Below are 25,947 nucleotides of genomic sequence, written 5' to 3'. Positions count from 1 at the left end.
CAGGGTTATCTGTGTAACAGTCATGGTCAAGATGCTACTATAGTAAGTTGTTTATAGAAATACCAAAAAGGTTTAAAAAAATCTATACTTTAACTTAACAGGTAGCAGCCTGTTTTAGAACTCACTATACTCATGACTGCTATTAAAGGTTCTCTGGGCATTAATACTCTCTCTGGGCCCCATTCAGAGAGCCGGTCAGACATACACACAACCAGGGAAAATGCTTCCTTGTGTCACTCTCCTGAAAACAAACATTTTAATTAGTAGTAGGTACTGACCCTGCAGCAAATTGAGATCAACACAACTTCTGGTTAGAGATGTCGGTTTATTTCCAAGATGATTGAACATTAAGATGAGTGCTGTCGAAGTATATTCACACTCCAATACACTGAGACGTTAACTTCCTTCTGTAGTGCACTACCAAAAACACCTACACTATGATACATATATACAACACTTCTTTCACTATTTCAGAAACCAACAAAAGCGGGGAGGACGAAAATTGATAATTTAGGTCTGGTTGACCTTAAAAAAAATATTATATACACATTGCTTTATCTCCTCATTTTGATGAGTTCATGGTCTCTGACAGTCTCAGAGAGGAGTAAATAATATCACAAATTTTCATATTTAAATCGACACGTAAATAAACAAAACTAAAATTTAACTGATCAACTATCTTAGTTATTTCGTTGCACAGTTCCTGTAGTTGACAAATTGTTCACACGCACAGTTCTAGTTCAAAGTCACCAAGTCCTTCTACATTCCCATTTCACTGCAGAGGGTAAATGTTCTTAACCATGTTTAATAGGCTCGATAATGAAGTTACTCGAAGTGGACATGTGGTATGTCCATGAAAGCAAGCACAACAAATGCTTGAAACCTTGTTCAAAAGTCCAAGGAAGGCACTGTGTTAAAAGACGTTACAGGCCTTTTCATTATCTCAACTCGAGATATTACATTTTTCGTTTTCACTGCCATACCGGAAGTGTACATGCTTCCCCATATTAACTGGTGGGGTTTTTGATAAGATGTCCACTTAGTTCATCTCATATGAGTGACGGTTAGCACTCTGTCGTAAAAAGAAAAACTAACTAAATGATTTCAATTGTTAATTTCCATTATCAATTGTAGTTAATTTGTACGACTTAGTTTCAAACACTGTAGATATGTGCAAGGTTTAACACATTCTTTAATGTACACTCGAGGTGATATGTAAAAGTAAAGTTCATTACACACTCGACTTTCCGGTATTTCACAGGAATCTCCACGGGGACCAAAATATGTCCACACGTCTCCTGGGTTATCAGTGTCTGATAGGTAAGAGAAGTCAAGATGACTTCCTTACGACGATATTTTACGTATTCTCACTTCCAGACACAAGAACGAAACTTCCTTGTTCACCACTGAAAACAAGTATATCTACCGCACAAAAACCAAGAAAGGAGGAAACTCGCTCCCTTTCGAGTCTTTAACAAAGGTTTTGTGCCTTCCGGCAATCGTCCGGGTGGTCCTCTCTGCAAATACCACTAGTTCAGCTACCTCTAGTTGCAAATTCACCCCGCACCCTTTTGACAGGTGCTGCTTTTCGTATATGACGGGAAACTTGGAACCTTCTGCTCCCAGCAGAAGTCTATGAGAGTTTTTTGAAACAATATAATTATCTTCACTTATAACAACACTTATGAATAGGAGAAAACATGTTATGATACACAGAAATAAAGAAAAATATTCATAAAATACATTGATATGCTAAACATAAACTGTCATCTCTCTCAGAAGCATAGGTAAGCCCAATTTCCTGCGGCTGTCCTTCAAGTTGTCTGCTACTAATGGCATCCATGTTTGTATGGAGAGGGAGTGAGGAAACATCTTTGTTTATTATTACTTTTGACAATTACAAGAGCCAAATGTCTTGTACGAAAAGGGATCCACGCTGATAAAATTTAATCATGAATTTTGTACGGTATTTCCAAGAACGATTTGAGCGTAATACGTTAATATTAATATTTTACATAGAAAATGAGTCAAAATAGAGTAAAACATTTCAAACTGGCTTTGCATCTTGGGAAAAAAATTATAGGTCCGCTCGCAGACCGTACCGGTCATGGGTGAAGAGGGGGGCGGAAGAGACGCTTGAGCTAGCTGCACACAAAATCACACCTATAGAAATCTAAAAACTCACATGTAGGAGCTAAAATTTTTACAACTTTTTAAAACAATAGAAGTTGGGTGTCTATACCCACTGTTTCCAAATCAGTGTTGTTTCACTAAAGAAGTGTGTAGGATCCTTCCTGGGTATAATGAGTCTTATTTAGTCCCTCATCTAGTGATTTCTTTACATGGTGAGTCGTGAGGACCTCACATATCGAAGTCTAGGCGACGAGAAGTCGTGAGAGAAAAAAAAACTGGATGATTCCTATAGAATATGCTTATTTCTTCCATTAATTTTCCATCGTAGAGTATTTTAATATCATTCTCCCTTCATCCCCATGTATGCTATATCTTATACAATGACTCAGTAATTAGATGCAAGCAGTAAATACACTATAACTAGCCTATAAAGGAAATAACACAAATGAATAAATACAATATATTACAATATTGTATTAATATTTCCGTACTACGCTCGGTGTTTTTAAACATCTTTAATCATAATACCTAGATAATATTCACTAAGTATGCTAATATTCAAGCAATTAATTGTATCACAAAATACTCTATTTACATATTGATATGTAAATGTGCCCCTCATCTGCATTTTGATATGCAGATGATGGAGAAGGACATTGGCCTTCTACATATTGTACACAAGTCGATTTCTGGAACGTATTTCATACTTTCGCACTTCATTCATTAATGTATCTAAGTCATTTGGAGTATCGTATTTAACCCGAGATTACTAACACTGCGTAAATTTTACGCATACTCACTAACATTTTAGTATTGTTTTCCACTGTGGTGCCACAGTTTACTATCCTACTAGCAGTGCTACCCCCGTTCATTTGGCTGTCTGTTCGTGCAATTTGTGGATAATTTTTGCAGCGGGACAGCTCGCAACAGGTGTTTATTTATAAGTTAGTGCGTCGATTTTACGCATGGTTAGTATTTATAGAAAAATGTTGTACGTATAGTTTACGTATGGTTAGTATTAAGCGGTTATAAATAATACGTAATGATTATGCAAGTATATGCTTAACAGTGAATCTTTCTGCGTAAAACAGGTGCAATATCCTCACATAAGTTGAAAAGAATGCTATAATTATGAGTCCTTTCCATTTTTCGTTTTATTAGATTACCGAATGGCTATGAGTGAATAGAACGAATAAGTCGTATGCTTGTTGAAATACCTGACGGCGAGAATGATTGTCTTGAACAATTTTGGTCTGACGATAGTGATGTGAATCCGACTTACGTACCGAGTGAATCAGAAACTGAAAACATAACTGTGGAGAATATTCGTGAGGCAGAGCGATCCATGAAACAAAGTGTAGAAACTCGTGACAATGTAAATAAGAGGAAAATTTCTAAAGAAGACGAGTCTTCAAGTTGAACACAATTGGATGGAGTAAGTCCTTCAACGGTTCTTTGCCCTGATGAAGAGGAATCAATAGGTAAAGTTGGCTTTCGATGGGAAACTTCTCACAGCAAATCCGATGGGAAAATTCCAAGTAAAAATATAGTTCATATTTGTCGTGGACCTACGAAGAAACTAAATCTCGACCCTAAGGAGTGTTTTAATTTGTTTTTCACAGAAGATATAGCCTAATTAATGAGGTAGTGACAAGAACAAATGAAATTGAAATAAAAAGAAAGAAGTACCGAGTTAGTAAAGCTACCATTTAAAACACCTCTAAGGACGAAATTAAAGCCTTAATAGGATTCCTCATACTGTCTGCAGCGCTCAAGGATAATCATTTGCCACTTTTATTTACATTGATTATTGTGGTGATAGATATCGGGGTACGTTGTCGAGTGAAAGGTTTGATTTCTTAATAAATTGTCTCAGATTTGATGACAAAGCAACAAGAGAACAAAGGAGGGCTGAAAGTAAACTTGCTCCCATTAAGAAAGTGTGGGATATTTTTGTGTCTAATTGCGAAACGACTTACAAGCCAAGCTCATATTGCACTGTAGATGAGCAGTTACTAGGGTTTCGTGATAGATGCCCATTTCGAGGCTATATAAGCAACAAACCAAATAAGTGTGGGATTACAATTATCATGCTTTGTGGTAATTCAACTAAATACATGGTCATGGGTATACTCTATTTAGGTAAGGGAACCACACCTCCTGGAGAAGAAGCTGCCAGATATTTTGTAAAATCTCTTGTAGAATGCGTCAAAAATACCAATCGAAACATAAGAATAGGTAACTGATTTACGAGCGTGAATCTTTTCCAGGAATTTCTTTCTGAGTATGGACTAATTGCTGTCGGAACCATAAGAAGCAATAAGCGCGAATTGCCACCGGAATTTGTTGATGTGCATTTCCGTGACAGAGAAGCGAATAGTTCTTTTATGTTCTTATTCGCAGAAGGATTCAAAGCAGTATCCTTTAAACCTAAGTCAAATAAATTCGTCTTGATCTTGTCAACCATGCACGATCAACCGTCCGTAGATAAGACATTAAACAAACCTGGAATAATACTGACATATATCCAAAGAAAAGAGGCAGTAGACACTTTTGATCACATGTGTGGAGACATGAATAGCAGCAGGAAAACAAGACGTTGGCCACTTTGCATCTTTTATGGTGTGTTAAATATTGCAGGAATTAATACTTATGTTATATATTGTCATCAGTTCTTTCGAAGATCCGAAGAAGAAACTACAAGTCTTCTTTCAAGAGTGCATTTCAAGATAGCATTACACAAGCAATTGGTTGCACCTCGGCAAGAGCAACGACTTGCTACACCGTCTATAAGCGGAGAACTTAAAGTTACAATAACTAAGCTCTTTGGGATAACAGAAGAACAGCAAGCAGAGCCAGTCACTGGAAAAAGAAACCACAAATACTGCTTTCTGTGTCATTACTCGAAGCGGCGATTCACTACAACATACTGTACAAAATGCAAAAAGCCAATATGTGGTGAGCATTAAAGGCAATTTTGTGCAAACTCTTAAAATGGCCGTGAAAGGGTGACTGAAACTGATATCAATGTACGGACAGTCTGAAAATCTTCATTTTAATGTAAGACAAATCTTTCTGTTTTCGTAGAAAATTATGTGTACGTGATATCAGCATAAAATTAAATTACCTTTTCTACATAGCACAATTTTGTATGGCAATATAGTGTAAAGCATAAATCAAAGAAACTGTTTATGTATATCTCATAGTAAGTTGTTTATGTTAGTATTGTAATGCAATAAAATACATTCAATATTAATATCTGTTTATTATTCCATTTTGCCTTATATTTAAAACATTTTTGGGTGTATGCGTCAGTTTTACGCATAGTTAGTAATAAGAGGTAAAAAATAGGGTTAGTAATCTCGGGTTAAACAACTCATACTTTAGAGCTGGTATCATACCCTCCATTATATTCGTAAGGATCGCTGTTCGATCTGTCCTTCCGATAGAAACCACATAACTATCGGTAACCTTTTGTACATACTCCATAACATTTTCGTTAGGCTCTTGTAAACAATGAACATAAAGACGTGAAATTTGTTGTTTTCCTAATGGAGTCACAAAACGATCAAACAGAGATTTGCATATAACACTCCAATCATTAATAACCAACATTTGCTTACTAAATTCATTATAGAACATACCTGATATCCGTCTCAAGGAACCAACAAAAACTGCTTCCTTCGGGTATTGTCCAGTCTGAATTATCCGATACACTGCCAACAGTAACTTAAAAGTAACAATATCATCCATTCCATCACAATGGGGAATACTATCCACTTGATGTAAGAAGTTCTGATTAGTTGCCATAATTGTAATTTTTTCCATGTTAACACTATAGGGAATAAACGCATTTAGTTTCCACTTTTCATCAGACCCACGATTTTCTTCCTTTTTCTCATCTTCACTCACAAACTTAAATGGACTCATTGCACACTGTCTAACACATTCGGCTCCAACAGCAGGCTTATCACTCCTTCCTTCGTGTCCATGATCTTGCTCAACCAACAACTCGCTCGGCGCAGATAATGACGTAATACACCTCTTCTTTCCTTCAGTGTGAACACAAACATTGGAAGCTGACTCCGATTCACTATCACTTTCATTTAAAAAATAAAAAGTACGTAACTCCGAGGAATGTTCAGAAGAAGAGGAAGTTCTATTATTTCTTTCTAGAAATTGATTTTTATCTATAAATCGACCATGGTCTCCGTTCTCGAAATGATTTAAACACAATTGAACTGGTACAGTGTTCTGACTTGAATTCATATCACTCCAGTTCGAACCACGCGCACTTTCCATAGTGGAAAAGAGACTTGTTATTGCTATATAAATACAAAAAGATAAATAACGTTTCCCTGTTCTATTACTTATGATGCCTCTCATAATAAAAGTCCTCTGAATTACATTTCACTAAACCACTTATTTCATTTGAATAGTTTATGAGAGAGAAAAATTTAAGCTTCGTTACTTCACTTACACAACAATATGTCCTTTACTACAAACACAAACTGCGAACAGCTCTCTGTTCAACTTCAATTACATACTGAAGTTGGTGATTTTGTGTTACGCTTTGCTCATGTGACCTTACCGAAGTAAGCATGGAAAGTCGCATAGGGTAAGGCGATCCCAGTCGAGAAATCACCCCACGTTTTGTTTGTTTAACTTGTGAAACTGAAGCAGAGAGACAAACAATAGTTCACTAAATTCATCAGAATATTGCAAAGACCATATAACATAAAGCTTTCTTTCACTTGGAAAATTACTTACTTGCCGCGAAATAGCAGATGAAAAAAACTGATCACTAAGAAATATATCACTAAGTTATCCATTCGGGTTAAAAGATAAGCTCTTATGAACAAATATATCTTTATAGGAATTAAATAAACCAACGAATGTACAATAACTTAATAAATCTTGAACAATGGAGTCTTTATCCACCACAAACATATGCTTCAAATGAGACTTACCGCCTTCCATTTAAACGTTCACAGAGTCACAGAAACTCTATTAAATTTTCTGAAAATCCTCCTATTCAGTATTAACAATTCGTTGCACAACCTCATATCAATGTTGTAATCCAATTTCTATTAACAAGAAGAGCAAAATAACACAACTCCATCACAAAATCTGCACAAACTCGTAGTAGCAATTTAGATTTCGCTTAGTATCCAATTCTACACTAGATATATTTTACCCTTGCTATCACCAACTTCAGTATGAAGCGGCGTCACACATATTTCTTGTCTTGTCTTGTCTGATAACTATTATCAGTCAAATAGGTAGGTGCACCAGCTCACTAGTCATATGTGCTATAAGTGAAAAAGTTTGTAAACAGAACGCTGCAGCCTAGTTGTTGCGCACCTAATCCTACATTTCCTCACTCCCTTCTCCGCGACGATGATGTTTTGCAGTGTTGCAATCTGGAGGGAGCGGAATGGTCTGAGGATTTTCTACGACATTTGAGTGTAAATGCTGTATATTGACTGCACTAAATTTTTAATGCATTTTAATATTTTCTCTTTGAATATTAAATGAATTAAATATGATTAGGGGTATTCCTTACCAACGTAATATATGAATTAAAAGGTGGAAAAGTTTGCAATGAATCTTAATGAAAAATAAATAAATAAATGATAACAGAAATCACCTTCTAAATGTTTTCCATTTCTCCTTCAGTTTCACTCTCCTACTCATCTGAGTCTGTATCGGCCGATGAATCTGAGTCTGTATCGGTTTCACCAAATCTAATTATCAGTTCATCTACACGCTCACCCATAAGCCCGTCTCTTTCAAAGTAAGAATCTTCAATTTTTTTTACGTGTTCACAACATTTTACCCATTTCTGTGGTGAATATTCATTAAATAACTTTCTTTTCATCCAGTGAATCGGAAATGCATTGCCTTGCTTTGCTCTTGATCCCCCCCCCCCACAAGTTCAATAGGATTTAAGTCTGCGTGGTAAGGTGAAGTCTTATTATAGTGTGCCTAGTGTTTATAAATTTCTTGTCAATCGCGTATTGTTTCACATAAGGTACATTTTGAATTCTTAAGAAAAATTGTCTTTTGTTCATTCTCCACAATGTATTTACTCTATTCTCCGCTTCAATTTCGGTTTCGTTATAGGTTTGTCTGTCGCTGATAGCCACTGTATCATGTCGCTTTTAAGTGAAGACATAGATAGTCTTTTATTGATTTGAACATTGTGATAACTGGCATTATCAACGACAACAACGCTGTTTTCGGGAAGATTAAGAAGTAGTTTTTCACCGATTCATTTTGAAAAATTTCTACTGTTCATGTCATCATGATAATCTCCACTTTTTTGCTTAGATTTGAAGAATAATAGAGCATTATCAACAAACCCAAATTCCCCTTCTGCATGGACAATAATAAGACGTGGCCCTTTTCCAACAGTTTCTGTTGCACCTATTTCACTCTTACTTTGCCAACACGCCGGTACTGAATGTGATGCGTGAATGTAGGTTTCATCTCAGGCCGGGCCCGTGATGTGGAGCCCGACTCGAGTTAGAAATATGTGAGACCCGACTCGAGTTAGCATTTAGGCCCGACCCAAGGGCGCCGATTTCTCTGTAAAGTTGGGGGGGGTGGGGTGGCATTCAGATGCAGAAGGTATATACATGAGGATTTTAAGACAAATTGCATTCAAATTATGCCAAATAATGTATATTCATAAATACAATAGGGGGCCCACATGACCTTTGGGACCTCGAACGTATAACTAGGGTGATAATTAAATCAAATATTTTAATTGCAACTATGCCAAATATTTTAATCCGCACTTCTGGAAGAGGAACTAGCTGAAATAAAAGAAATCGTTGAACAAAGTTTTCTCTACTAGTTATCAGTTGTTATAGTTTTTTTTTTTTTTTTTTAACACAAGTTGTATCTTCGGCCTTGGAAGTTGAATAATTATTCATTCTTACTCAGAAGGATGGGGGGCGAAAAATGTTAAACATTATAACACTTGAGACATAGTTTGTACTAACAATAGACTGAAAGCAGCTTATTTGTTGTCTTATATTGACAAAAATACTTTTGTCAACTCGTCTCATTGAAGTGACAGAAATATTTCCCTTTCAGAAAGATGCGCCCCCCGTTCTGTATTTGCCCCTGGTTCAGTATCGTAATTTTCTAGTAGGCTCGGCTGTCAGTTCAGTCTTTAATGTGGAATCCAGAAAATTAAGTCATTCGCCTTTTGGTTTCTCTTCGTTATAAAGCTTAATAACGAACATACGCAGAATATACTACCGTAGAATACGAAGAGCTACCACCGCAACGCATTTTCAAAAGCGGGATTAAATGAAATGGACTACTGATATGAGAATTACGAGTCGATACTGTAGGTATAAGGCTACACGGTAATATTTGTCATTTATTTTAGCAGGTGATATTTGTTGAAGCATAAGTTTGCTGAGTTAGTATCACTGGTACTTTCAAGGCCAGATCAGTGGATGGAAGAGTAGTGGGGAAGGTGGTGGAATACGAAGTGCTCCGTAGCGATCTGCGCATCTTGGTTTGAAACTTGTCGAGTTATACAAATGATAAATGGTCAAATGTGTACCTCAGACAGAGGATTTATGATTGAAAAAGAAAAGAGAATAAAATACAGGACACAATCGGGAAAAAAGACACAAATCGGGAAAATAGTCAAAGTCAGGAAAAAGTCAAAATCGGGAAAGGAGTTTGGACGGGGAAAGGGCGAAAAGCCAAGGTGAACAGGGCAAAAAAGTAAGGGAAAGTGGGAAGTAGAAAATGGAAAAGAAAAGAGTATAATAAAGAAGGGGATGTATGTACATGTAAATGTGACAGAAAGTGTAAGTGTAGTGTAGATGTATAGGCCCACTTAACCTTTTTCCTCTCGGAGCACCACAAGACACGAGGCACCCACTACAACAGCCACTGCCGAACTCCCACACATATTTCACATACCTGTTGGTATAGTTCGTCAACCAACCACATTGGTGGCGCTGATTTACCTCTTTAACAAAAGTAAACCAAGGCGCAACTCTAACACTATTCTCATTACCTTTTTTTAACATATATAAAGTTACGACACGTAACAGGTGTCTCAGGGGGGCATTTACCGGAACATGAATCAAGTAGCCATTTAAGACTGGTATATATTATAGAATTGTAAAGTAGATTACAGTTATCGTGAAATGTATGTGTTACATGAATTCGAAAGCTGATGAATAGCCTTATTCTACAAATGATCTTTGTATAAGTAGAGACTAATTTTGTCGTGATGTTCTTAAAACGAACTGTGGCGTTACAAGACCCGGATTAATTCCTACATTGAGTAGGCTGGAGCATGGAGCGGCATGCAGTCTAGGGTCAAGAAATTTATGTTACAATATATTCAAAGGATGAAACAGAATATTACCCATTCACGCCCATTTTCAGGGTACGGTATTGGGTTTTCCACAAATGAGTTTTCGAAAAGAATTCTCAATTTCTCTAAATACACGTAGAAACATATTGGGTGGTATTTAAAGAAATTCGTTAATCAAACATTAGTCACGCTATTAGTTACTGTCGTATTAACTCTTTATTAAGGCCTGTGTAGTTTCGGTATTCAGAGTTTGCTTGGAGTTCAGCTAATAAGTTGATTTTGGTATGATTAAGTAATGTAATGTAACTCCAATACACCGGGTGAGTAAAATAATTCTCGCAGATACGAAAAACTAGATATGTGTATGTAGTCTATAAAAACAAAAATACAAGGTATATGAAATACAAAATTTAAAATGTTTTCTTTGTGTTTTGACATCAAAACAACTTATAAATAGTTCCAAAATAGAATTATAATTATCTTTTTAATTTCTGAGGGGTGTATTGACGGGGGAATAAATAGAATTACTTTAGGATTAGTGATTATAGAGGGATTGTTTTGTAATTATAAGCAAGATAATTTTTTGATTAGCTGTATGCATCCCTCAGAAAACTGGAAAACTACTCGTCTCTCACTGATACAGTCCTGCTATTTTAGGGTACTCGACCTAATAGCTGCTTCATAGTTAAGTCACCGGAGAGGTTAAAGGTAACAAAGAAAGAAAGAAAGATAAGTAATTAATTACCTTTGTATTCTCATAATGTTAGTAAATTGTGGCTAAACTACTCTCCTCTAAATCAATTAGTCACATGTAATTAACTTCGTCAACTCCTACGTACTAATGAGATATTCTGAATACACTTCTGATAATCATGCGTTAGTCTAATCTTAATATATCACTAATCAAACGTTAAAACGATTCTTCATAAGGTCCATTAGGTGTTACAATATTATTTAATATGTATAGTAAATACTGTACTGCTATAGTATATTTGCTGTACTTAATCAAGTTATGTAATGCGAGTAAATAATGTTTTGTATATAGTATTATGTGAATGTGTGCATCAAAGTGGGTTTATCTACTGTGCTATCTTTGTGCTTCCCCCATTGGAAAAAGCCTCCAGACACCCTTGTTACTAAGTATAATCGGTTTATCAGTATTCCACACGTCAAGACTTGCTGAATGAATATATCTAAAATGACAGTTATGGGCATTATTTATACCAAAACATTTACCTGCATTTATTGCTTGAGTTAGTTTTACTCATAGTACCAAACGTCCACAAAACAAGGTTAGAATTCTAGGGATATCAAACAACTATTTAACAAAAAATGCCAGTTTAAGAAAACAATTCCGAACTAATTCGTTAAGTAGAGATCATATTCTCATTTGATTTTATTATTTTCGACATAAAAAGAACCAAAATAAATTATTTTTGTACGATAAATATTCTTGTGACAAAAAATCTACAGTTTTTCTATCTTTGTCATTAGTACAGAGATCACCGCCCGAGGATTACACAAATATTCCTGGTCTTGGCTATTATAAGGTCCACAGAGAGAAACAGAATTGGTATGCTGCAGAAAATACATGTGAACAGGAGGGTGCTCATTTAGCAGTACTTAACTCAAATCTGGAAGCAGAAAAGTTGATCAGAATGGCCAATGACATGGATATACATGATTATATTTTAATTGGATTCTATGACAAGACTGGAAGCGGAGATTATGTCACAATTTTAGGTAAATATTATTATAAAGTTACGCTAGGTATATTATGTTTTAGAATAGTAAGATTTTTTGCATAGTTTATAAACGTACGATAACTATTTGTCCTAATAGAATCTAGTAGTACACCTTTCTATCAAAGGTAAGTCTACGCTAATTCCGGATAGTACTACATCATTGGGACCGAGGGCATGACAGCAAAAGAATATATATCCCTGAGGACTTTGCTTTCATGGGGGCATGGTGAAGGAATTTATCTGTTAAGACATTGCTCTACTCAAATAAAATCCTCACCAAGGAAAGTACAAAAAGTACACTTGACTTGGAATAGGATGCATGTATTAGGATCACGAATAAGAGATCCTAAGGACATCAAAATGGTTTAAGGGATTCTAAATAAGAAGTTGTTACTTAGAGCCATATGCATAGTCGATACCATAAGGGTCACCTAGAGGAACCGTACCTGTGGGATACCTCAACCTTCCCCGTGACTATGCATTGCACAAAGTTCCCAAAGTGATCCCTCGGGTACGTTTAACACTAAGGGCTGGTTGGTCTAGTTACATTTCGCGCTAGGCTAAAAGTTTGTCAAAAAATGTTGAAGGTAACGCTCCGAAGCCGAGTTCCACTCCACTCTGTTGAAGCATAAACATCACACACAACTACTATGATAAAATGCACCCCACATTTGAAAACAAAGGAATTATTCACGAACTTGTTGAAATAAAAAAAAATGTAGCGGAAAGTAAGAAACGATGAACACGGCAAATTAAAATCACAGTACTCTTAAAACTTTAGATAAAATCTAAAGTCATAAAGGAAAATGAAGTTTCTTAGACTGTTATCTGACTTTTACTAGGGCACTATCAACTAATTGCGCACATACGTGCATACTATATGTTATGAACCACAGAATATCACACACAAAACTTTGCAAGATGCTCACTACAAGCTATCTTTGCATCTGTCACGGTTCAGGTCAAGGCGAAACTGAAGAGGCCTCCCGGTGTATCCATAAAAAGCAAGTGTGGGTTAATAAATTCTCATCAATTTGTTAAAAGTGGTCCCTACAAGCTAGTACTGACTACAATTGAACCACTGATTGGAAAAAGGGAATAAGTACAATTTTTTGCGATTTTAACCTGAGATAGCAGATGTGTTCCTTTAAGATAGTTGCATCGTTGAGTAGAAAATTGGAATGTTTGGGCAACTCTATGTGACCAATGTAGAAGGCAAAATCTCTTGCTGATTAGAAAAAGGGAATAACTACGTTTCTTATTTCCTTCTTACAGTCACTACAGGACACGACCACAACTGTGAGACTGTGTGTAAGTAGACAACCACCAGAGCCCTCTGCTTTCGTTACGATACTTCGCCTTCTTTTTGCATTGCACAATCTATGGAGAACTTTTTGCTCCAATCAGTTACAGATTTACATGTTTTCAGTGATACAAGTGGTGGTCAAAACTGCAATCATTCAATGACATGAATGCTTTTCAGCCTGACCGTATCATAACGGTTCCCACTATACACCAATATTTGCCTGTCAGAGGTCACAGTTTTTACCATGTGACCGAAATTTTGCTGTAATCTAACCAGAACTCAAACGACACAATCGCATTTATTTACCAGCACAGTATAACCACATGATTACGAATGCAACAAATACTGATCCTCCATTTCAGGTTTACGAAGTTGTCAATGAAGAAATCTTAGATTTTAAACATTGGTGGTAACCGCTTTAGAAATCTTCAGGTAGCATTGTGGACAAAACAGTGAAATTCCAAGTAAGTAAATAGAGACACTGTTTACAAAGCAGAATCTCCAAGTTATGTCCAAGCTCATAAGTTTATCAATGGACTAAGAACTGATATTTTTCGATTACTCAAAAGTAATGTCACAAACGTTGCACTGCCAACGTCAAAGGCATACGATTGGCAAGTCTCGATCAATCAGAAAAAGATCAACGATTCTTCACAAATCATCAAATACATACCTGACCAATACAAACAGTTTTATAGGATGATTTGTTCATGGAAAACCACTGATCAAGAAACTGTAGAAGAAGAAGATGCAGACGGATAGGACCCTATGTAAACCCATTCTACTGTGACAAGGTATTTTGCTACGTATTTTGTTCAGTTGTCTATTGTATTACTTTTCTTGCTGTACGAATAACATGTGCTGTACAGAAAAACGAACGGTGACAATAAAAGTGTTAGAAGCCTAATATGCGTGATAGTTCGAATACATATATCCAAGATTAACATACAACATTGCATTCAACATGTACATTTTCATAGCTGTCTATCAAACTGCACATTACATACCCTACACACAATTACAATTGCACCCAACTTTAATTGATTGGAAAAAGGGAATATTTTTTCCATTTTTAAGCTTTTCTAACCAATTCCAGGGCTGCAATACAAGATTCTTCTTGTTGTCTTAGTGTTTGTTAGTTGTTTTGCTACAAGTAATCAATTATACACTTTTTGCAACAAATACAAACAACGCCTCTAGAAGGTTTTTTAGCGTTATTGAAAACTTAGGTCTGATGCACTTATTCCCTTTTTCCAATCAGTGATTCAATTGGAAGTGGTAAACCGTTTCTGTGTTTAGATATGACCTACATAATTTCTCTTAATATTTCCCTTCCTTCTTAACTAGACACGGTCCAGCTTATAAGCCTAAAGATAGAAACAACACTTTCGAAGAGAATAAAAAATGAATTCATGCTTCACAATGCATAATCTTTGAAGTTTACTTTGTATCGACGACTCCAAAAGTGCAATACCATCTGCAATTCTTTTCCTGCAATAGTAGGCAACCCAAAACCTCGCTCGTTGGGTTGGTTGAGAACTCGAAAGGCTCTGGACCAAACTTCAATTTTGTTACAAATATATCACTGTGGCAAACTGCAAACAAGAGAATAAAATAAATAAAGAATGACGGTTTTATTATTGTGATGGAAATGAATTACATAAAAAGTTACAAAATGATCTTACTTCAGCAATTCAAACAAGATGAGTGTTAAGAAATAGATATCAGAGTAAGGCAGTTTCTTTCCTTCTTCAAAAAACTCGTAAAAAATAAAAAGTTACATAAAATAAAGGTGGAATATACGTAAAAGCCTAACAGCACAACGAACACCCAGAACAAAAGGAGAGACAACCACAGACTAAGGGACACCATTGGCGTAGCAGACCTTCAGCCTCCCATGCAAGATAAACACCTGGGATCCTATTTGTAAACCCAATTGTTATATTATTATTATTATTATTATTATTATTATTATTATTATTATTATTATTATTATTATTATTATTATTATTATTATTGAAAACTTGTTTCCTTTTCAAAATCTCTGACTCTGCCTAAGAGTATGTCTGCATATAGCTGTCATGTGTGCACTTGTTTCAATGGGCAGTCCCAAAGGCTGAAAGAATGGAAAACTCCGAGAAAGAGGAACAAAAGCTTTCTTATGATAAACTCCAGGACAAAGTTCAAAGCACATGCGTTTGACAGGTGCTTTCTTGTTTCTTTTAGGATTTTCGGTAAGAGAAAAGTTTTGACGCTTAAGGAATAACAGTATATAATATTGCAAATTAGCAAGTGGATTTATTTACATTGCAATTTGTAGCAATAAAGAAATTGTCATTACAAAACATTATTGTAAATATTTAGTTTTATTACTTGATCTATCGCAAATATTAGGGTCCCCGGACAGGAGATCAATATCGAAAATTTAGGATAAGGAATATATCTGAATCAACAATCAAAATCTAAATGTGTTCTTCCATTTGCATACCTAAGGCTGAAGGGGAAGGTGGTGAACCCGAACAAACATTTGAAGCCAAAAAATTGTTAAAATAAAAGTAGTTATACAGTGAGTTTGAAAAAGAACTCCCTAGTTTTAATGTGTCCTAGAATCTGTACACAGCGACATACACTATTATAGTTTGTAGTGTTTGACTCATTGATCAACGCTTCAAGTTTGGATCCACAGCAGTTGGCAGATCTGCTTGACCTTAAGACGGCAACAGTGCTATTTTTTCCTCTGATTCCTCAGTTCAAGCCAGGCAGGCTTGCAGTGCAGAGTAACTCAGCAACATTGTGTACTCCGCAACAGAAAGCGTAGTGTGTTATTTGACTTGTGAAACCTGTGTCAGTTGTAACAGTGCAACGTAAATTTAGACGACAGTATGGTGGTGAACACCTGTAGCAAAATCTATCCGTCATTGTTAAAGTCTTTCAAGGAAACCGGTAGTGTACAAATGGATTCCACGTTGAAGTCTACCTACATTAAACAAAACTTGAAGGCATTCTCTTTTATGATATGTACTCATATATATAAGTTTTCATTCATTTCCCAATTAAATTTATACTTAAAACAAGGAAATTCCTTTTCAAACGCCTTGTACTTCCTCCTTAATATATAACTATCACTGCAATTTATCTTTTAACTCTGTTCTGATTCTCATCAGAAATCAGCAACAGTACAATTACTTTAAGTACACTATACACTATAATTTTTCACAAGTAAGCAAATCGGAATATGTAATTCTTGTGATAATAAAGTGGAATGTTCCACAAAATAATCATAATTCATTGTCCTTATTTCTGTCAGTAATTTTGTCACAGACTTTTCTCTATATTTGCCTTTTTTTTCAATATTTTTTTACTTTTTCCTTTTGCTCAGTTTGAATTAGTAGTCTGGAATAGAAGGTATGACATACGTTAACTAGTAGGTGTGTTATAATGTTTTTTCAGATCAGCACGTTTAATGAACATTACCGAATTTGCAACCGAACCAAGCGGAAAGACAGGATGTGTGTTAAACTTTTGGCATGATTATAGATGTGTCTCGGAACTTTTCACTTTCATTGAAAATTTGGTACTTAATTTGATCACCAAGTTTGGTATTCATTTTGCAAGTGACTTAATGAATTTTTCAAGCATTCTCTATGTGTTTACTCGAATAATTCTGACAAAAATTAAAAATCGTTATTTCTATATTACTGTTGGATTTCTGGAAACGGAACTTTGTACGATCTTTTCTTACAACGTTTAAATCCAATATTTTTATTTGTGCTCCCTTTTACTTTTCTTCTGCCTCCTTTTCTCTCTCTGTCTCACTTCCGTACTTCTAGCAGATATCTATTTGTGTCAATTTTTCATTTAGATGTGTTTATGTATCTCTCTACATCACCTAATGAATTAGTTTCGTCCCATTTTATAGGACATCGATATGTCCCTATCCTAAAGCACCTGACAATAACAAGTGCTTCGTACTTTGTCCTAGAATTTATCGTAAGAATGTTTTTTGTTCCTCTCTCTTGGAGATTTCCATCCCATTTGGCTTTTGAGACCGCTCATTAAAGAAAAACACATGACCGCTATGTGCAGACATGCTGTTAAGCAGAGTCAGAGATTTGGAAAGGAAACGAGTTTTCAATAATAATAAGAAGAAGAAAAACTGGATTTACAAGTTGGTTCCCGTCTCTTTATCTTGTATGGATAAAGTCTACTACGCTAATGATGTCATTTAGTCTGTGTTTGTCACTCTTTCCGTTTGCTGTGGGTGTTTGGTGTTGTGCTGTTAGGCGTTTATATTCAACTTTTATATTATGTAACCTATTTTCCTTTTTACGAGTTTGTTTTTAGAATGGAAAGAAACTGCTTTCCTCTGATATCTATTCCTTAACATTAATCTTGTTTGAACTGCTTAAGAAAGATCATTTTATAACTTTTTATGTCATCCATTTCCCTCTCAATAATAAAACCATCATTCCTAACAATATATTTTATTCTCTTATTTGCAGTTTGCCACACTGATATATTTGTAACATAATTGGGGTTTGGTCCAATGCCTTTCGAATTTTCAACCAAGCTTTCGGGTTATCTACTATTGCAGGGAAAGGAGAATTGCAGGTGGTATTGCACTTTTGGAGTCGTGTATACATAGTGTTCATATTTGCTGTGTGAATTCTTTAGTATTATCTTTCAGCTATGCTAAATGAGTGGATTAACTATTCTGCACTATTCTTTTATTGTGGTTTGATATTTCACTTGGAAATCTTCCAAATACTGGGACCTTTGCTTCTCATTTTAAGTACGCATGTGATCTGTGATCATAGAAATGCTTTTATACACCGTGACTCATTCATATGCGATTGTGACGCAAAGCTACTTGCAGGGGCCACTTAGGACAGGATAAACCTACTATCAGTATCCCGCCTACTCTTAAGATTGCACCCGAGCTTAGTTGAATTGGAATAAAAATAAATAAACAATAAAAGAACTTGTGCGCACCTTGCAAAGTTTCGTACGTCATTTTCGTACTTGTCTCTTCATGCTATATAATTAAGTATGCTTGCATACATATTATAAATTTTGTACTTAATAGATGTACAGTACTCAAGAAAATAAGAAACCAGAAAACATTACGATATAATCAGTGATTTTTTGAACAATTGAGGCCTATTCCGGAAGAAGGGCACATAGACCGTTTCCGTGAATGGAGAAAATTAGCCTTAAAGATTTTATCAGAGCATATGTTATTGTTATATGCTCTGATAAAATCTTTAAGGCTCATTTTCTCCATTCACGGAAACGGTCTATGTGCCCTTCTTCCGGAATAGGCCTGAATTATTTTATTTCTGGTGGCATCATTTAACTTTACTTATGTCAAGTACGGTATAAGGACATGCTCTATCAAAAAAGTAGATAATTATGATAATATTTCAGAGAAATTCTTTATTATTATTATTATTATTATTATTATTATTATTATTATTATTATTATTATTATTATTATTATTATTATTATTTTGTGATCTAAAACGGCAGTATACATAAGAACTTTATTTCAGATCTTGTACCCTATCGGTGTAGTAGTGGAAGCAAAGCATTCTCGACGTTATATGTCTTCTACATACTTTTCATCAGTTTGTTCGACAAACAAAAGAATTCAATAACATCTTTAAAATCATCTAGCTCGTCCATCTTTAAACGGACTACTACGTTGTAGCAAGGGTTCTTCGAAGCTAACGAACCATTCCCTTTGCTCAAGGGGGAAGTTACGAGCTTGTTCAACTCTGTGGAAGAACTCTGCAACGCAAATTATCAAGTATCCTGTATGTGTCTCCTAAATAGAACGAGACATAAATATGCATACGTCCCTTAGATTTTTATTTTTCAGTGCACATCAGAAGTTTTTAATATGATGGGGTTTAATTTACTAATCAACATTCGTATTACTGTTACTATTATATCTTAAAACACAATGCTCACCCATGTTTAGTATGGTGGTTAGGTTATTTTCGATAATCGTTCAAAATAACAGACTGTGACAATCCGTTAAGATATTCTTGCTTTCCAAAGGTTTCGTACAGAGAAACAGTCACCATTTGTCCAAACGATATTTTATTATTGCTGACAAATCGTAGTTGATCGCAAAACATACAATAATTAAAATAGTTAAGGAAAACACAACAGTCATGCACACTATTAAGAGCACTTTTGACAAAGTATATTGTAGATAGAACAGAATTGTAGTAATATTGTTGTTTCGTAATGGTAGGCATAGTTTACATTTGCGTCTATTAAATCGTAGTCATTACCGCCATGGAAAACGAGTAGAATGTACTATTTGAATTGTTCTTAAAACCCTATTTTTGTAACCAGGATGGACATTTGAAAAAGTGGATGCAGCACTTACACCCAGTGATGAACATACAAGAGAAATCAGCAAATTATGAAGTCTAACCTACTGGGGTGTAATTTAATACGTAACCAGTAAGCAAAACCATTACTTGTGAAAAAACAAAATGAAAAGATCCCAATGTTATTAAGAAATTTCATGTGTTTGGGAACAACTGGTGAAAATAAATACCATTTTATTATTTAAAAAAATAAACAATAAAGCAAAAGGCAATTCTGAAAGGTACCCAGGGGCGCGTTCAACGTTGGAAAGACAACTAAGACCTTTAACTTTTTTTTTTCTATCGATGCTAAAAGTGTCTGAGGAATATATAACAACAGGGAGCAGAATTGTTTTCAACATTTCAACATTGGGAGTCGGGCAGATTTGAGACTTATTCTTGGGGGAAATCAATTTCATCTCACCTTCCTTTGTGGCAATCGGACACAAATCATCACATTTTCCCCCAAAAAACACATTTCATATTGGATTATTGTGGGGGCAGTCCCCCCAGTTCTAAGATAGGAGGGAACATGTACCCCTCATCCCGCCGGGAACTGCCCCAGTGAGGATACCGATATCATTTTCCGATACAAATGCAAAAGTAAAGTTCTTTAAGAATTGTTTTTTGCCTCTGCTTGGAGTTAAGCTTTTTAAATTCCATTTTTATTTGTTCTGCACGTCGCTTTTCTTCTCTCTTTAACTCCATCACACGTTTTCTCTGTAACTTCTGCTGCTAAAATCTGGCTTTTTGTTTAAGTTTTGATTCACTATACAGTCGGTATTGTTAATATGTAACAACTGCAGGAATTCGTTCCTTCTTTCTTTTAGGCAACTTTGGTTTGTCCTCGGGCCAAAAGAGAGAGCTTTTTAAAGGAGCTGGAACATTGGGATCACCCACACTGAATTGTTGGATGTAAATGATGAGAAAGCAACTGTTGTTGGTTCTAAATTGTTGGTTGCTGTAGTTTCTGATAAGGCGTTCCCTGTGTGAAATTCCGTCTTCAAGGAAGCTGCCGTACAGACGTCAGAATTTCTGGCTGTTTCTGTAAATGCAGAAGAATGTTGAACAGTCATGGTCATTGTTTCAGAGAATAGGAAAGAACTATTCGACGCGTCATATGCTGCGGGATTTATTGTCTGACTAGTGCCCAACTCTTTGAAAGATTCATCTGAATCTGTTTGCGTTTTATTTGGCAAAATAGTGCCATGGGAAGGTGCAGGAATTCCTTGGACAAGTTGAGCAACATTATTCATATGAGATACATCTTTGGTTTGCGCTGACTCGTTGAAGCTTTAGGACTTTTAATTCCTTCCAAAGATAAAACAGATAGTACCCTCGTTGGGTTCAATCCATGGCTACAAGTCCTCCAAACAACGTTGAAATAGTACGAGTTTTCTCGTGAAATTTGAGACTCAATAATTGTTACAACTGTTCTGAAGTCACTCCTTGGAATTCCATGTATTCGACATGAGACAAACATTTATTTGACCTGTTTTCCATTAATGCCTCGTGCCGTTAGCAGAGATGGAGTGGGTCACTGGGCCAAGTGGGTCAAGTTTTCTGAGTGGGTCAGTGGGTCGTGGGTCAACAGCATGTGACCCACTGTGACCACCACCCACTATGACCCACTGCGACCCACCACCCACCATGACCCACTGCTACCTACCACCCACCGTGACCCACTGCGACCCACCACCAACTGCGACCCACCGACTCAGTATGATCTACCGACCCGCTCTGCTCACTGCATTGTAGACAGTATCTTCTGAAGACTGGTAAATTTGTCTCCGTTTTATTTTCAAGACCTTCATTTCCCTTCCTTTTCCACTTGTTTCTGTCTACTTACCTGAGGTGAGTATATCTAACCAAGTGAAAAAAGAACTTCAGGCACTTTTGGATATTGATATTTTTAATAGTAATAATAGCAATAGGACTTACACTACAACTTGGCGTTCGAGACCTGTGAGTTTTAAGAGCTAACTACTGGAAAAATACATTTTTGAATCACTGTAATATATAAATTATTATATAAAAAATTGAATGTAACTATGTGTGCCTGATCATCAGGGTCAAATTGCAAAGTCAAATGAAATTAGTTTTGGTATATAGTTAGGCCTTAATCGAAATTGAGATGTTAAATTGCTTTTATTATAATGCATAATATCCTAAGGAGGTAGTGAGTATCCGAATTTTTGCGAAAAAATAAATGAGTATCTCGCAAGCCGTTAAACTTACGGAGCTGAAATTCAGTGTATTAACTCTTTATTAAAAATAAACAGAATGTGTCCTAGCATTTTTAAAATTCTTCTTTATGGGAGGGAAGGGCTTTATCTATGTATGGAAAGTTGGTAGTGAGTTGGTTTGTAAAAATGATCGAAAACGATCAATGTTATTTAAGAAAAAAAATCAGAAACAAAAAATACAGTGCTTGGCTTCATATATCCATTGCTTTCTGCTGTAATAATTACTGAAGCTTATGTTTATTATATGGAGCACTTACAGTACAGAGCAATCAACCCATAAAGTTGTTAGAAAAATAGGCATAAAATTTGTACTGTAAGCTTAATTACACGGAAATTTGAAGTTTGGATTGTACGCATAATTGTATGGAAAATTTTATACTTGTTTCCCTTTACGTTGGTCTACTTACTTTGATTTGGAACATGAAAATTTCATACTTTTTTCCACTGAAAAGTATTGATAATTCAAAAAGGAAATAATTATACTGTGATAATTTAATTGAAATTCATCGTAAACAGCACATGGCAAACAGCAGTGTAGTAATTGAAGTTGAAGAAGGAGGGAAATTCCCATTCACCTCTGAACACTTTCCAGGAACCTCGTTCCCTTTCGCTTTCTAGACGGGGGAGGGAACTTGGTAATGGCATGAAACCTTCATGTGTAGTTACAAAAATTAAATTTATAAACAAATAAGAAATAATCAGTTTATCAGGCTTTAATTGATAATTTATTCACAAGATTCCCTGTCAAGGGCGTGGTAGATGAAGTTTCTGTTTTACATGGGTCATACATCTACATTGAAAAATGAAATGAAATCTTTAAGTTTAACGTCCCACGGTTATGCCGGTTAGGCTAAAGGAGACGGTGATAATGAGAAATGAGGGAAATGGTGGAATGAAGAAAGTGGGAGGAAACGGGAAAACCCCGAGAAAACCCACGAGCACGATGTTTGTCCACCACAAAGTCCACACGGCGCGACCTGGGATCGAACCAGGGACCCCAAGCACCGGAGGTGAACGCTCTACCACTGAGCCACCGCGCCCCCAAACATCTACATTGCCAACTGTCATGGTCGATATGGAAAAGATGTTGTATGGTGGTAGAGAGATGATACTTCTTGCTGAGTATTTCAAACCTGACCAAGAAAAATCGTTATCAGACCTAAGGCTAACAAGTAGATTGTCGATGAGAAGTTGCAGAAATCGGGTAGAAGTATTATCAATTTCCATGACAGAGTGCGAACGGGGATTTCCCCTTATGAATTCACAGATGACTGATATTAGAAATAGACTAAGTGCTCAAACATTTACTTGTTACTCATCAATGTTAATGGCCCACCGCTAGACATACTCAAAGTAGACGAGCTAGTTATTTCTTGGCTGAAGGATGGACATCATTCCACTGAGGATGATTTACCGCCAAAAAGTTACCAACAGGAAATAAATCCGATTTCAGATTTATTTTAAGGTGGAAAATTACGAGTTACGGATAATATATACTTGTATTACTAATGGCTTATTTGTGTTATTCAACTTTGTACCTAATTTTTAGTAAGCTTCTTCTTTGCTTTAGGTAAACTACTTTGAATAAATATTCATAATAATTGCAATTATGCATATTTGTAACAAATTTAACGTGGTGTTTTAGTGGTTACACAAATTCCAATTATGAGCATACTTTATGGAAATGCTCTCACACAGGGTACCCGAGCACCTTTATACCCTATGAACAACTGATTTTGCAAGTCTTTTGTGAGAAAAATACTGTGAACTGAGAAACCATAACCTTTTCTATATTGTACAGGGGTATTTTCCTGCGAATAGAAGTTTCTTGTGGAATGCGTTCAGAAATTAACACTTGCAAAAATACTCTCTTAGTACAAGTATATTTTAGGCACACACTAATTTCCCCCCACCTCGAACTGTTTCAATTTCCTCACTGACAAACACTTTACCATTTTATATCGTAAAGGTCTGATCCACCGTTATTGTAACAGAGTGGTGCTTGAGCGATTGACTAGAAATTCAAACTTCGATTAGTGACAATTTCACAGTCTTTTTTTATTACAAGTGTAAACTCTTTAGTCAGTTCAGAAGAGGCCGTGGATCGTGTTCAGAGTTGATGACGATGGATTTTGGTGAGTCAGAGTAGGTCAAATTGGATGAGAGTGGTTCATGGTGGGTGGTGGGTCACAGTGGGTCAGAGTGGGTCACCGAAGGTGGTGGGTCAGAGTGTGTCATGGTGGGTGGTGGGTCAGAGTGGGTCACGGTGGGTAGTGGTCATGGTGGGTCGTGGGTCAGAGTGTGTCATGGTGGGTGGTGGGTCAGTGGGTCGTGGGTCACGGTGGGTGGTGGGTCAGTGGGTCGTTGGTCAAGTTTTCATTGACCCACGCCAAGTTTTCATTGACCCACGCCAACGGCCCGTTAGTAGTGCCCCTTCAGGATTTCACTTTTTATTTTCGCTTTTTCGGCAACTGTGGCTAAACATTAGGAACGAAAATGGTGTGGGATATTTGCAAGAAGTTGTATAGGACCTATTAGTAAAATAATATCCCGATATATGTCCGTTGAAACTCATTCATGTAAATAAATGGCTCAATTCGAAACTGTGATATCTAATTTGGCCGTCTGTTTCTGAGTTCCAACCAGAACGTTATTTTAAGAATAGGTTTTATACAACTTCTTGCCAATATCCCATACCCTTTCATTGTCTTACGTTCAGCCAAAATTGCCGACAACCCAAACATATCATTCACATTTGGACACTTTAAAGGACCCTACCAACGGAACGAGGTCCCATGGGAAACTACGCCAGTTACATTTTGTCCCCTTGTAACCTCTAGAATCACCTCCCAAGTGTTGTTGTAGTTATTTGAATCACCTCGTATATACGAACTGGAATGTGCGGAAAGTGTCCATAGTTGGACTAAAGTTCCTAAGCTAACCCGTAATATACACCCACTATCCATTACTGGTAAACGCTACAAACTATCAGTTTCTTTGAGCCAGTTTGTTCATATAGCTTTCACGGTATGTTTGCAGTGGACATTTGTGTTATTCAGGCATTTTTCAATTCTACCAGTAATGGACAGAGGGTGTCCAATATTGGCAAATAGCACCTTCATCTTGCCAGTCATGGACACCCCCAATATTGACGGTTCAATTTATAAATATACATTTTAGCCACGCTTATGCCTTTCCTCTACCAAAATTAGTGTGTAGGAAAGCACACACTTTGCAATTTGTTCATAGCTTTACTATAGGAGAGCTGCCACGTGATTTCTTACCTTATTCAACTTCTTAACACAATGTGAAAGCAAGCGCGTGAAATCGACTCCACGAATTTACCAAAACAGCAGCGTCCGTAGATCTAGCAGACGACAGCCTAACGATCTTAATTGGAACCAGTATATCACGTAGATAATTTATAACACAATGCAAACTTCCCTGCGTTCCTGAATGTCTTATTTTTCACATTTAAGTCTATTACTGGGAGCGAATTTATCCGTGTCCATGACTGGAGTGTTTACCTTACAAAGTAGAAGGATCGAAAACAAGAATATACTTTTTTGAAAGATTTTTATCTGAACTTTTCTCTTTCATTTGGTTTGAATTACCTTCCTAAGGTTAGTCGCCGAATTTCTGAACATACAGTATAGGATTCTATGTATATATTATGAATCATGGAGCACTCAGGACATCTTAGCTATCATATTATTAAGTACGTATCCAATCATAAACATGAGCAAACCCGTGCATACTCATGTATATATATATACAG

General features: G+C 36.2%; 1 protein-coding gene, 1 long non-coding RNA gene and 1 other non-coding gene across 4 annotated transcripts in view; 1 reads left to right on the top strand and 2 right to left on the bottom strand.

The window, feature by feature from the left end:
* LOC145680799 (uncharacterized) overlaps positions 1–6,035 on the bottom strand; it is a 241,866-nt gene extending 235,831 nt beyond the window's left edge. For both annotated transcript variants that reach the window (XR_014130679.1, XR_014130678.1), the window contains exon 1: positions 5,778–6,035. This is a non-coding gene — a long non-coding RNA (uncharacterized LOC145680799). The remainder of the gene's footprint in view (positions 1–5,777) is intronic.
* LOC145681989 (uncharacterized) overlaps positions 1–25,947 on the top strand; it is a 194,689-nt gene that overhangs the window by 147,133 nt on the left and 21,609 nt on the right. The window contains exon 9 of the mRNA XM_081753590.1: positions 11,984–12,232. Coding sequence (XP_081609716.1) covers positions 11,984–12,232 — 249 coding nt within the window. The remainder of the gene's footprint in view (positions 1–11,983; positions 12,233–25,947) is intronic.
* TRNAR-CCG (transfer RNA arginine (anticodon CCG)) lies at positions 23,138–23,209 on the bottom strand. The gene has a single exon. It is a non-coding gene; the product is annotated as a tRNA-Arg (tRNA).

The sequence above is a fragment of the Thermobia domestica genome, chromosome 3 (assembly GCF_964235325.1).
Source record: "Thermobia domestica chromosome 3, izTheDome1.hap1.1, whole genome shotgun sequence".
NCBI lineage: Eukaryota > Metazoa > Arthropoda > Insecta > Zygentoma > Lepismatidae > Thermobia > Thermobia domestica.
This window is presented reverse-complemented; position numbering and strand designations above follow the sequence as displayed.